Source organism: Sorex araneus, chromosome 6 (genome assembly GCF_027595985.1).
Source record: "Sorex araneus isolate mSorAra2 chromosome 6, mSorAra2.pri, whole genome shotgun sequence".
Classification (NCBI taxonomy): domain Eukaryota; kingdom Metazoa; phylum Chordata; class Mammalia; order Eulipotyphla; family Soricidae; genus Sorex; species Sorex araneus.
In genome coordinates, this window is record NC_073307.1 from 162,764,154 (window position 1) to 162,777,537 (window position 13,384).

The window sequence follows — 13,384 nt, forward strand, 5'->3', positions numbered from 1 at the left end:
CTTTCTGGTTTTTAAGTTTACTCTACAACTGCATTTTTATATATGTAGCTGTATCTTAGTGTTAGAGCAGCAAGTATGGCATGGTTTGAATGTACCTATTCAGCTAGTCTTCTGTTGATGTTCATATAGATCATACCTAGTATTTATAATCCCCTTATAGTTCTACTTACACATATATACATAGAGGATCAATTTGTGGAGATGAAGAAAACGTGGGGTTTTTTTACATCTTGATATATAATGACAAATTTAAGGGGTAAATTTGTGAAAGAAAGTGAAAGATTTCTTATATAGTTCTACTTTCCTGGAGGTTAAATGTGATTTTTAAAAATGCATTTAGGATCAATTTTGGCTATATGCCCCTGTAATACATTCAAATACTCTTACTAGTGACCAACTCAAAACATAGTTGAAAATGTTTAAAGCAAGTTACTCATTAGTATGCAGATGCTGATCTCCCTTTTTCTCAGGATTGGGTCTCTGGTATAAAGCCCAGGTCAACTGTGTGCAGTGCAAGCTTACCCGCTGTACTCATTTCTCTGGCCTCTTTAGGTTATACTTGTTAAAAGTGCTGCTCCTGGGGCTGGAGCCATAGCACAGCAGGTAGGGCGTTTGCCTTGCATGTGACCGACCCGGGTTCGATTCCCAGCATCCCATAAGGTCCCCTGAGTACTGCCAGGGGTGATACCTGAGTGCAGAGCCAGGGGTAACCTCTGAGCATCGCTGGGTGTGACCCAAAAGGCAAAAAAAAAAAAAAAAGTGCTGCTCCTTTGAAAGTGAGACTATCTGATCAGAAATGGATTTGATTGATTAACTTTTAGAAATGCATCTTGAAAATAAGGTTTTGCTGCCAGGTGAGTGAAAAAGAAATTGGAAATGATTTGGGTTTTTTTTCTCCTCTTGCTTAAACCCAATGAAATTACGGTGTTTCAAAAGAAAAAAAAAGACCAAAAACAGTTCAAATTCCTGTGTGAGTTGTCAAATTCTCACGCTGTATATTTTCTTTCAGATTCCTTTGTTTCTTCCTCTTCCTCTCAGCCTGTATCTCTATTTTCGACCTCACAAGGCAAGTCTGTCATTTTTTGTGTTTCCATTAGTAAAAGAAAAATGTTGAGAACGAGGCTGTAACTGGGAATATGAGGCAAAAGTTTTCTGTTGCCCCCAATCCCGTAGAATAAAAACGGAATTACAGACCAGTTCCTCATATTTAGCAACTTCCTGAATTAGTAAAATAGATTGAAACTAGGTTGACTCTTCAACATGGCATAAACTTTAGATTCAGTTTTGAGTGTTTTCTTGAAAATTAAAAATCCACAGAATTTGGAGTTGATAGGATTGTGGCTCAGAAAACAACCCAACCCCAGAATGCATTTATTTACAGTACCTATCTATTTTGGAGAGAGAAAAGATTTGGAAGAATAGTATAAAAGTGTGCTTCCTCTGAACTACTAAAACACCAACCTAGCTAGAGTACATAAGTGTCATTTTTCCCCCCCCTTTGTGGTGCTAGCCATCAAACCCAGGTCTCATGCATGCAAGGCATGCGCTCTGCCACTGACCCACATCCCTGGCCCTCGTTAGTGTGAACTTAACTGGGACTTGGCCCAGGAGCTAGGCAACTTCCAAATTTGCTTAGGAACATGGAACAAGAGTTGACTTTTTTGGCAAGCAAAGCTTGTTTTCCTAGAGATTAAACTGTGGCCATGCTTTTGGTGGTGGTTTTTTTTTTTTTTTTTTTTTTTTTTAATCTTGTCAGCCAGTGAGGAAGGGATTTTCGTGTGAACACTATTGTTGGTAGGGAGAACACTGCTAGGAATCAGAGGAGCTAGTGCTGCTGGCTTGGTTGATAGACTCTTCGAATAAAGAGCTCTTGTCTCATATTTTGTGTTACACTAGACCTGAAGTGTTGGTCAATAGGAAACTCTTGCTTTAAAGAAGGAAAGGAAAGAAAAGATAATTAAACTCACTAAATGAGTTTGAGAAGCTCTGTTGCAAAGTTTATTGTCCCTGAATTTTCTAGATGAACTGTCTGGATGCTGGTTTGTGGGGAAGACTTCAACTATAAAAGAAACAGAACATAATAGGATAAAAGGAACCCGTTAGCATTTTTACCTGCATTTTTTTTTTTTTTTTTTTTTTTTTTTTTTTTTTGCTTTTTGGGTCACACCCAGTGATGCACAGGGGTTACTCCTGGCTCTACACTCAGGAATTACTCCTGGCGGTGCTGGGGGACCATATGGGGTGTTTGGAATCGAACCTGGGTCAGCCGCGTGCAAGGCAAATGCCCTACCCACTGTGCTATCGCTCCAGCCCCTTACCTGCATTTTTTAAACCTACTTTTTAGGGAAAATTTGTACTTCAGACTAATGACATTAGAGCTCCTTGCTCTTTTGTAATATACGTTCTTATGAATTTGAGTATATTTGGGTCAAATTATGACCTTTAAAATTGATGTTTACTTTAAAGATAGACATTTGATGAATGTCAGAAAGTAATTCAGACATGATTATTGACATTTGAAAATTGGCTGGATTTTATTTATTTGGCTAGGGGAGAAGGGTGCACCTTCCAAGCTACACTCTGTAGGTCCAAAGGCAACTGCTACAATATTCAGCTGGACTGGCTGGTTCAGTGCCGGGGCCTAATGGTGCTTAGGACCACAGGAGGCCAACCCTGGCCCTAGGGACCTCCATTGCTACATTAGGAAGTACTCCACAGTCCACACAACGCCGTTTCGGGTGCCAGGGTCAGCCACATGTAAGACAAGCACTGTAAGGGGCACATCCAGCAGTACTCAGGGTTTATTCTTGGCTCTGTGCTCAGGGATCACTCCTGGCAAGGATTGGGGGACCATAAGGAGGCCAGGGAACGAACCCTGGTCAACTGCGTCCAAGTCCAGCACTCTGCTTGCTGAACCTACACCAGCCCCTCTAGTTAAAAATTTTAAGTATCTTCAGTTTCAGAGTACAACAATATAAGAAAGTATTTCTTCCTTTTACTTATAAAGAATTATCTGATCAGTGAACAGTCCTGATTTAAGGTGGTTTTTTGGGGTTTGTTTTGTTGTTTTGGCTTACACAAGTGCAGCATTTTTTTTTCTTGTTGGATCACACCCGGCAATGCACAGGGGTTACTCCTGGCTCATGCACTAAGGAATTACTCCTGGCAGTGCTCGGGGGACCTTATGAGATGCTGGGAATCGAACCCGGGTTGGCTGCGTGCAAAGCAAATGCCCTACCCGCTGTGCTATCACTCCAGCCCAGTATTTTTGTTTTTGTTTTTGTGTTATACCTGGTGATGCTTAGGTATTACTTCTAGCTCTGCACTCTGGAATTATTCCTGGCACTTCTCAATGAACCATCTGGGATGCTGGGGATCAAATCATAGTCAGCCGCGTGCAAGGCAAGCGCCTATTCATTGTATTATTGCTTCAGTCCAGTATTTTTATTGTTAAAAGGGTGTTAACAGTAGGGGCCAGAGAGATAGTAGAATAGGTAGTAAGGTGCTTGCCTGCCTTACAAGCTGCCAGTCTGGGTTTGATCACTGGAACCACGTAGGGTCCCTGGAACCCCACCACTAACGATCCTAAGCATTGAGCCAAAAGTAAGTCCCTGAGCACGGCTGGGTGTGACCCAACCCCCTGACCCAAAAGGGGAACAGCTGGAAAGAGGTAGTTAAAACATAATTTTGAAAGTATTCTATTCTAGTCTCTATTAATATTTTCTCCTGCAAAAACTTACATAATGGAAAAGTAACCCTATTGGCCCTCTTATTTCATTGGTAAATGTAAACGTCAGTCTGTAGTTGTTTAAAGGAACATGTTGGTAAATGATTTAGGTGTTTTCTAGGGTAACCAAGACTGGTTGCCTTAGTCGCTTTATGGTCTGCCTTAGTACAAACGAAAGAAAATGAAGTTGGTGATACATTTATCATTGTTGGGTGTCAAGGAGGTGCATGTGCCAATGCGGTTATTAATTTGGGCTGAGTAAAGAAAGAACAGCTAAATATATAAGCCAGTTATATAGTTTGCAACATATAGCTGTCTAAAATAGGAAGTTAAGATTTTTTTTTTCTTTTTTTGGGTCACACCCAGCAATGCACAGGGGTTATTCCTGGCTCATGCACTCAGGAATTACTCCTGGCCGTGCTCAGGGGACCATATGGGATGCTGGGAATCGAACCCGGGTCGGCCGCATGCAAGGCAAACGCCCTACCCGCTGTGCTATCGCTCCAGCCCCAGAAAGTTAAGGTTTTTGAAAACTAATGGATAGATTTGTAAGAGACTATCAATTCCTTAAGCTAGAGTCCTTATAAGGGCCTTAGAATCCTCTGCTTTCTCTTCCCGTGGCCCCATCAAACAGTTAAGTTTCAGCCTTATCCCTGGCCATTTCAAAATAGGAAAGTGAAGTTTAATTACATTTTTTGTATTGTAAAATAAAGATAAGAACAGAGGTAGAAATGTAGTATGTGACTAATTTTTATTGAGCTCTCACAGTGCTTGATGTGAATCAATTCAGTAATCATCACAGCCAATTTATAGAGCTCTTACCACATTTGTGGAGACTAAGGTTTAAAGTAGTGAAACAGGCCAGGGATGTAGCTCAGAGGTAGAGTACTTGCCTTGCATGTGTGGGGCCCTGGCTTTGCTCCCCTATAGTGCCAACATAATAATAATTAAAAAAAAAAAAAAGATGAAACAACTTGCTCAATATCATGCACTGAGTTAATGACAGACCTCTGAATCCATGCTGAGAAATACAATAAAGTATGCTAGTTGGACTTCAAGATAAAATATATTTTTAAAGATGTCATTTAAGAGCTTAATGTTTAAACCATCAGAGCAGATGAGGCAGAAATTGCTTTTTGAGCCATAGTATCACTATAAGCATTGTAACTTAGAATCATCTGAGAGATATATGTCCCTACATCAAATAACATAATAAAGTGAAATTTGATCTCTTACTTTTGAAACCATTTATAAAAATAGAATCTGAAAATGATTTTCTTTAGAATACATTAAAAGAAGAAAAGTAGGTGAAAATGAAATTGGAGTGAATCTCCGGATCATGCAGAATTGGAAGCACATTTGTAATAACAATTGCATTCGATTTGAGTAATGCAGTAGGCATTTGGAATAGGAAGTTAAACACTGAACTTTGGGGCAAGTATTAAGGAAAACATTTTCCAGTTACAGCCTGTTTGAAAATGTTAATCAAAGCCAAGACATTTTTCTTTGTACAAAAGAGATTTTTTTGTTTAGGTTCTAGCTTGGCTGCAAAGTGTCTGCTGGCTAACTTCCTATTTTGATGCTGTGGCTTACAGTTGTTGGTACTGTTTTGCACGAGAATTTGTCTTCTTGTTTTGTGAAATTGAGAAAATTCAAGTGTAGGAAAACCTACACCTGAATGTTTCAAGCCTCTCGTATGAATATGAATAGTACGTGTATGGGAAAATCAACCTCATGGCTGCTGTAGGCTGGCACTCTGTGTTCTGGATTTTCCACCTTAACAGATATCCTCTTAGGTAAAAGTAATAAATTTCACAAGTTGTGGGCTGGGGAAGTATCCATATGTTCTTTCCTGCTACGTAATTCTAAACTCTTTGTTCTCCTGTATCTAATACAGGATTCTGTTATTATTGCTTAATTGTTTCTGGGTCACGTTATGGTTCAGTAATTAAACTGTAAAAGTGGGGTATAAACTAAATGATTCACTTTTTTTCTAAATCATTCAGGAAATTCGAAACAAAAAGAAATAATTTGAAGAATAGTATATCCAGTAATGAGTGAGTGTGTGTGTGTGTGTGTGTGTGTATACATATATATACATACATATATACACACTCAGTGCATATACTGTCTTCATCTCAAAGTTTGGTTTTGGGTTTTTTTTGTGCGGGGTGAGGCAAGTATACCCAGCACTGTGCTCGGGCTTTACTCCTCACTCTGCTCAGGGACTGACCCTGGGTTGCTGCATGCAAGGTAAATGCCTTACAGCTGTACTATGGCCAGTCTGATCTTCTTTAGATTATCCATATAAAACTAGAAAAGTAAGATAGCAGTAAAATTTTAAATCTCTAGACACTCCCGAACTAAACAGTATATCAGTAAATGGAAAAATCCTTTCATCATCTATTAGTCTGTATTTTTGAGCAAGTGGCTTAATCTCATCTGCAAATGGGGATACTAAATGGGCATAAGGAAAACACCTAATGAAAATTGTTGCAAGGAGTTAGTATGTGCAAAATGCTTTGAAGGGTATATGGCACTTCATAAAACAAATTACACCAAACATCACCGTCTTACTTTAAAAAAAAAAAACCTTTCCTGACAAAGTCTGCAAATCATAAAATTTTTTGTTAAAGAGAAAAAATATATTGTCAAATCATTAACCACTTTCACCAGGTACAGAAAATAGAAAATCTTGAGGCTTTGACACTTCCTCTTACCGGTGTCAAATAAAAGGAAGTAATAGGTAAGAGCCTTACCTATTTTGAAATTTTAGTGTAAGCCAAATGCCTATGGAATTCTAAAAATTGTGCTGATTTTTCCTTACCTGCCAGGAGTAAGCCCGGTGCACAGCTCCGTGTGACTTGCAAACCAAAATATATAAATAGCTGGGTCATAGGGAACTCAGTACTAGGTAAATTTTATGGAGCATTCTCAGGATCATTGTGGGTGTGACTTTTTTTACCTCTCACCTTCACTTTTTTGTTGGGGGCACACCAGGTGGTGATTAAGGGTAGAGTAGGTCAGTTCTGACAGTGCTCAGCGAACCATGTGGTGCTGGTTCTGACCCAGGTCTTCCACATAGAAGGCAGTGCTCAGCTCTTCAAGCTGTCTCTCCAGCCCTGACCCTCCTTTGAACAAATATGTTGAATCATTAACGCATTATAAATCACAGTACCTCAATAAAGATTAGAAGTATTTGCCACTGGACCAGAGAGATAATACAGCAGGTGAGGTGCTTTCCTTGCATATAGCCAACCCAGGTTCAATCCCTGGCACTCCAGATGGTCCCCTGAACCCACCAGGAGTAATGCCTAAGCACCAAAACATCCAAAATATCTATTATTAGAAACATAATGCTAGCTCGTTATTAGGGCACTGCCATGGTTTTTAATAATTCATTCCTGGAAATGATAGTACAGTGACTAGGATGCTTGCCTTGCACATGGCCAACCCAGGTTCAACCGCTGACATCCCATATGGTTCCCTGAGCGTTACCAGAAGTAATTCTTTAGTGCAGAGTCAGGAGTAACCCCTAATTTTCACCATGCCATGCCAGGATTCAGACCAGGGTCTCCCACATACAGTGCATGCACTCCAACCTTTGAGCCTAAGATCGCGCCAACCTTCAGTGTATGATGTTTTAAAAGCCCAGAGCCTCAGGCCAGAGAGATAGTACAGTGGGTGGTAAGGCTGAAGCGAGTTCTATTCCCGGCACCTCATCTGCTCCTCTAAGTTTCCCCAGGAGTCCTGACAGAGCAGAAGTAAGCCCTGAGCATTGCTGGGTGAGACCCTAAAGCCAAAAGAAGAAGAACTAACAACTTTCAGACTCTCAGGAATTTTACAGTTTGACCAAGAATAGTGTTGAACACCACCAGTAACTATTAAATGCCATACTGGTTAATGAAAGACTTTATTTAATGGGAGCTATACAAAAATGTGAAAAATTGACACATATGAGTGTCCTGACAAATGCATTTTTCCCATTTGTGTGTGCTTTCTTTGACTAACATTCACTATAAATTGCTTCCTTTCTCATTTCATCGAGGCACTACTACATGCTCATCATATTAATTGCTGAGCTTGTTTATTGTCTACCACCCCTCTATGAGATCCAGAAGGCAAGGATTTTTTTCTTTCTTTTTCTTTTCCTTCTTCTTTCTTTCTTTCTTTCTTTCTTTCTTTCTTTCTTTCTTTCTTTCTTTCTTTCTTTCTTTCTTTCTTCCTTCCTTTCTTCCTTTCTTTCCCTCTCTTTCTTTCTTCCTTTCTTTCTCTCTTTCTTTCCTTCCTTCTTTCCTTCCTTCTTTCCTTCCTTTTCTTCCCTTTTTTTTTGATGTGTGTGTATTTTTGGCCTCTCCCAGCAGCGCTCAGGGCTTAGTCTTGGCTCTGTGTGCAGGGATCTCTCCTGGTGGTGCTGAGGGGACTGTACAGGGTCATGGGGGGTGAACCAGGCCTACCAAGTGCGTACTAGAATTCTGCCCACTATACTGTGCTCTGCACCTTGTTCACTACTTCTAACCAAGTTTCCAAAACAGTATTCAACACCTGACAGGCACTCGAATTATTACTAACTTTGTTCACTTTTTAATGCAAAATGATAGGTCGGGTCATCTGAAATGTCAGTCTGTTAAACATACCGCCTGAGTGAGTATTGGTCCCTGGAAAGTGGAGTGAGTTTTTCTTTAGTTTTTTGGGTCACACCCAGTGAATGCTCAGGGGTACTTCTGATGCACCTAGGAATTACTCCTGGCAGTGCTCATGGGACCATGTGGGATGCCAGGGATCAAACCTGGGTTGGCTACGTGCAAGGTAAACGCCCTACCCTCTGTGTTTTCCAGCCCTCAAGCTTTTTTTTATCCCAAAGTTCATGTCTGGTAGGAACAGTAATCAGTAAGCTCAGAAATAGTACTAGCTCCAGTGGTGAAATGTTTCTGATTTAAATGTAGCAATTTTTTTTTTCTTTTTGGGTCACACCTGGCAATGCACAGGGGTTATTCCTGGCTCTGCACTCAGGAATTACTCCTGGCGGTGCTCAGGGGACCATATGGAATGCTGGGAATCAAACCTGGGTTGGCCACGTGCAAGGCAAAACGCCCTACCCGCTGTGCTATCGCTCCAGCCCCAAATGTAACAATTCTTAAATCTTAAAATTTAACCGTTAACCCCTGTGTGTTTAGCTTCATTTATTCATCTTTAATTTTCTCTTCTTGAATATCAGTGTTGTATAATGATGGCTACAAACTGTGTTTTACTAAATTGTAACTAAATATAAATCAGTTTGCTTCAAAATTATTTCTCCTTGTTTTGCAAAGACTTTTGCCCCCATTACCCATTTTACGTCAAATTTCATCAGTGTGTTGACATAGAGGAATTGTATCTGGCACTAAGAAACATTTTTTTTTCTTTTTAATTTTTGTTTTGGGGCTACACCTGGAAATGCTCAGGCTTACTTGCTGGCTCTGCACTCAGTGGTCACTCCTAGGGAGGCTCAGGAGACCATGTGTGGTGCCAGGGACTAAATCCAGGTCAGTCACCTGTAAGGCAAGCTGTACTATCATTCCAGCCCATCTCCTGGGGACATTTTTATATTGGCATCTTATTCGTTGCAATAAAATGTAAGAATATTTTTTATTTGGGACCCACACCTGCTCATTCTAAGGGGTTATTACTGGCTCTGCACTCAGGAATTACTCCTGGCAATCTTGGGGGACCATATGGGGTACTGGGGTTCAAATTTGGGTTGGCCACATGCAAGGCAAGCACACAATCCACTGGACTATGGTTTGGGCTCAGAATTTTTGTCTTTATAAGTATTTTGAGTGGTTAATAATTTGGCTTTTATCTAATATGACTCAAGCTCTCACATAATAAATGAACATAGAAAGTGGGAAATGTAGCTCAGTGGTTGAGCACTTGCCTTGTGCCTGGGTTTGATATCCGGAACCACAGACAGATTAAACAAGTTGAGAAAAAGATAGTCCCAAAGGCTTTTCTCTGATACTTCCCAGTTACTTATTCACATTCAAGGCGTTGCTGTGCTGAGTGTGCTTAGGTTTCTCCTGATCAAGCTGAGTCTTTGGTTTATACATTTGAAACTCTTTAAGCTCCCCTTTATTCCAACTCCAGAGATGTGTGTGCAGTGTGTAACCCAGGCAGTGTACTTCCTTAGGATCATTGCTTTGAGTCTATTTTTTTGTTGTTGTTAAATTGGCAAGTTGGTACAAGAGATTTTGAATCTTAGGGCAACTTCCCAGTTTGATGTAGTTTAGTGTATTGACACCAACTGTCCCTGGAATCAGTCCTCCCTGTGGACAGAATAGAATAATTCTAACCTTACTTTTAAGAACATGAGTAATCCACTGTATTTCCTAAAACTCAAAAGTCACTTTCTTTCCTTCTCATATAACCAGACTCTAAACTGTGAATTTATAGAAGCAGTGTATTCTGAATTATTAATCTTGCAGATAAACTTTTTACCAGTGCTTTGTAATATCAAGCTATTTGTTTTGGATTACATTTCTTTCAAATAGCAAGGGAAGAGGATGGAGAATGACCCAAGTTTCTATCTCTCATCCTTCCTGAGGCTTGCTTTTTTTTTTCTTTTGTGTGTGATGCAAAATATACTTTTGTTGTTGTTGTTGTTGCGGGAGAGGCTCTAACCCAGCGGTGCTCAGGACTTAGTCCTGGCTCTCTACTCAGGGGCCATTCCTGGCAGGACTTGTGGGACCATATGGGATGCTGAGGGTCGAACATGCTCAAGAGAGAATGCTGAGGTGAGAAAGTACAGCGGGTAGGTGCTTACCTTGCATATGATCAACCAGGGTTCAATCCTTGGCACACCATATGGTCCCGAGTTCGTCAGGAGTGATCCCTGAGTACAGAGCCAGGAGTAAGCCCTAAGCACAGCCGAGTGCTGCCCCCACCTCCCACCACCAAAAAGAGAGAGAGAATCCAGACTTCTCCAAAGGAGAGGGAAAGCTTCTGTATGTTTTCCTGGATAGTTGAAAAAGTGAATTGGTTGAAAAGTATTCGCCTTGAAATGTTTCTGTCATTTGCTATTTGTAGCATGATGCAGCTTTTCTGTTGCACTGATGGCAGTTTCATGCATGTCTTACAGGATGGTGGTTGTGTTCAGTTACATATTTGTTTATATATACATTCTGTGTGTATGTATATATACATATATCTGTGTGTGTATATATATAATGAAAATAAAAGCATGCTGCTTGGCCTGTCTAGCTAATGTGTAATTGTACTTGGTAAACAATTTTTCTTTCTTTCAAATTCTGACCATAGAAGGATTGAGCTCTCTTTGCTCTGATGAGCCACCTTCAGAAATTATGACTTCCTCCCATTTTTCATCTGAAATACTTAAAACTGACCATACAGCACTGCTTGGAGAAAAAAGCAAAACATTAGGCAGCCAGCCTGTTTTAGCCAAAGAGGGAAAGGACTCTGTGGCCCTTCTAGATGTGCAAAGGATGGAAAAGCCTCAGGGGGCCAGTAAAGACATAGTGGAACCCCCAGTTTCTGTGGCAGCAGGAGTTCCCTGTAACCAGCCTTCCATTCCAGCCACTTCCCCAGATCAGGCTACTTTTCCCTCAAAGGAAGCTGGTCAGATAGAACAACAAATAAATAAAGATCAAGACTCCAAGAACCCAAATCAAGTACTGACTGGGGGCGATAAAACTACATTGGCTGCTAATGACAGGTTTACTTTGCTCCCAGCCCAGAAACCACCCACAGAGCTGTCTAAGGCCGCAGGAATTTGTTCCTATACTTTGTCCCCATCTGAAGCTACAGGAAATAGTGTTTTTGAAAAAGATTCCCCTGAATCGCCGTTTGAAGTAATTATTGACAAAGCAACATTTGACAAAGAATTTAAAGACTCGTATAAGGAGAGCGCAAATGATTTCGGTAGCTGGGCAATGCACGCTGATAGAGAATCATCCGCGGACATTTTGGAATCTAATGACAAAGTATTTCCATTGAGAAGTAAAGAGGCAGGGCGTTACCCAGCCTCTGCGTTGCGCCCCAGACAGTTTTCACACACAAATGCAGCACTGGAAGAGGTGTCTAGATGTGTGAATGATATGCATAACTTTACTAACGAAATATTGACGTGGGATTTGGATCCTCAAGTGAAACAGCAGAGTGATAAATCAGACCGCACCACAAAAGCTACAGGATCTGACAGGAGTGGCTATGATTCAGAAATTCCAGTCATAAATCTGAAAGCTAACACTCATCAGAAAATTCCTGTATGTTCCATTAATGGGAGAACTCCCACCACTGCCTCTACAGGTGACGGGGCAGAGGCATCAATCACTCAAGAAAAGGCTGTAATTAAAAAATCTATGGCAGGCTCTCCTAATTGCACAAAGGAAATCATTATCACAGGCACACCAGGCGTCATCCAAAACCAAGGTGACACACTTTCAGAGTCATCGGATTCTTCATTAGAAAAATATGCATCTTTGGGTTCTGGAGTGTCCACAGTGAAACTGGTTTTGCCTGATGACCACATGAAGGGTGAAATGCCCTGGCAGAACTCCGTTTTGGGAGACGTGGCAGAGGCTGATAGTTCTGGTGAATCTGATGACACAGTAATAGAGGACATCACAACTGATACAGCCTTGGAAAATAACAAAATCCAGGCTGAAGAATCTGTCCCCGTTCCATGTGCTGCTGTCGAAACTGATGAGAGGGACCTCAAGGAGATCCCCAGTTGTAATAAAGTAAGCAAAACCGCAGAAGTGTCTGAAGGGTTTGTCAGTTTTCCTGGTGAGTCACCATGTTCACAGGTACCTGAAATGAACCTCCACTCAGAAGGTGTGAAGCAGCTGGGGGGTCCTGTGAGTCCAGTCATTCCTGAAAATCCCATTAAAACCGAGAACCCCAAACTGCCTTCAGCAGCATCTCCAACTGGTTTTAATAAGCCAAACTCCCCAGTAAATGTGAAATCCTCTGCCTATTTGGAGTTATTAAATGATGAAAGTGTTAAGGATATAGATGATTCTTCCCCTGAAGACCTGATAGCTGCCTTTACAGAAGACAGAGAGAAAGGAATAGTAGAGAAAAGTGAAGGGAACACTTTTGAAGCACTGTCAGAGACTGCGAATGCTAAGGCGCTTCTTTCCACAGGTATCTCACACGAACATGAATTGCATGATTCTAAAAATAAAGATAAGAAAAATCAATGCATCGAACAAAGTAAAGAAAAAAAGGAAAGTGAGCCTGCGGGTGCTTTCCCTAGTCAAGGCGCTCCAGTTGCATCTCTTGACTTAGAACAGGAACAGCTCACAATCAAAGCTCTTAAAGAGTTGAGTGAGAGGCAGGGTGAGACGGCAGCTTCTGCACAGGACAAAACCCAGCCGAATTCCGCTTTTGCTCCAGAATCATCTTTGCCACAGAGATCTTTTGATGTCTTAGAACATACCGTTGTCAAGACTGGATCTGATCTTGAGGTTTCCAAGAAACCCACTATTGTCAAAGAAACTACTAAGCTAGATACTATTTCCAGCCTTAGCAAGACTGAACTGGTAAACGAGCATATTCTAGCAAGACTTCTGACAGCATTCTCAGGTAACCGTTTACATTAGACATACTGCATGTTTAATTCTGTTGTGATTGTGGATCTGAATGCCACTTATCTTA

The 13,384-nt window shown here is 40.9% G+C and overlaps 1 protein-coding gene across 4 annotated transcripts in view; it reads left to right on the forward strand.

The window, feature by feature from the left end:
* The window catches only part of RTN3 (reticulon 3), a 54,122-nt gene that overhangs the window by 14,267 nt on the left and 26,471 nt on the right, over positions 1–13,384 (forward strand). Inside the window, exons 2-3 of one of the 4 annotated variants that reach the window (XM_055142428.1) lie at positions 1,010–1,066; positions 11,024–13,312. The exons of 1 other annotated variant lie outside the window; for it this stretch is intronic. In XM_055142428.1, the coding sequence (XP_054998403.1) occupies positions 1,010–1,066; positions 11,024–13,312 (2,346 nt within the window). The remainder of the gene's footprint in view (positions 1–1,009; positions 1,067–11,023; positions 13,313–13,384) is intronic. 2 more of the 4 variants (XM_055142429.1, XM_055142430.1) reach the window with 2 other exon arrangements.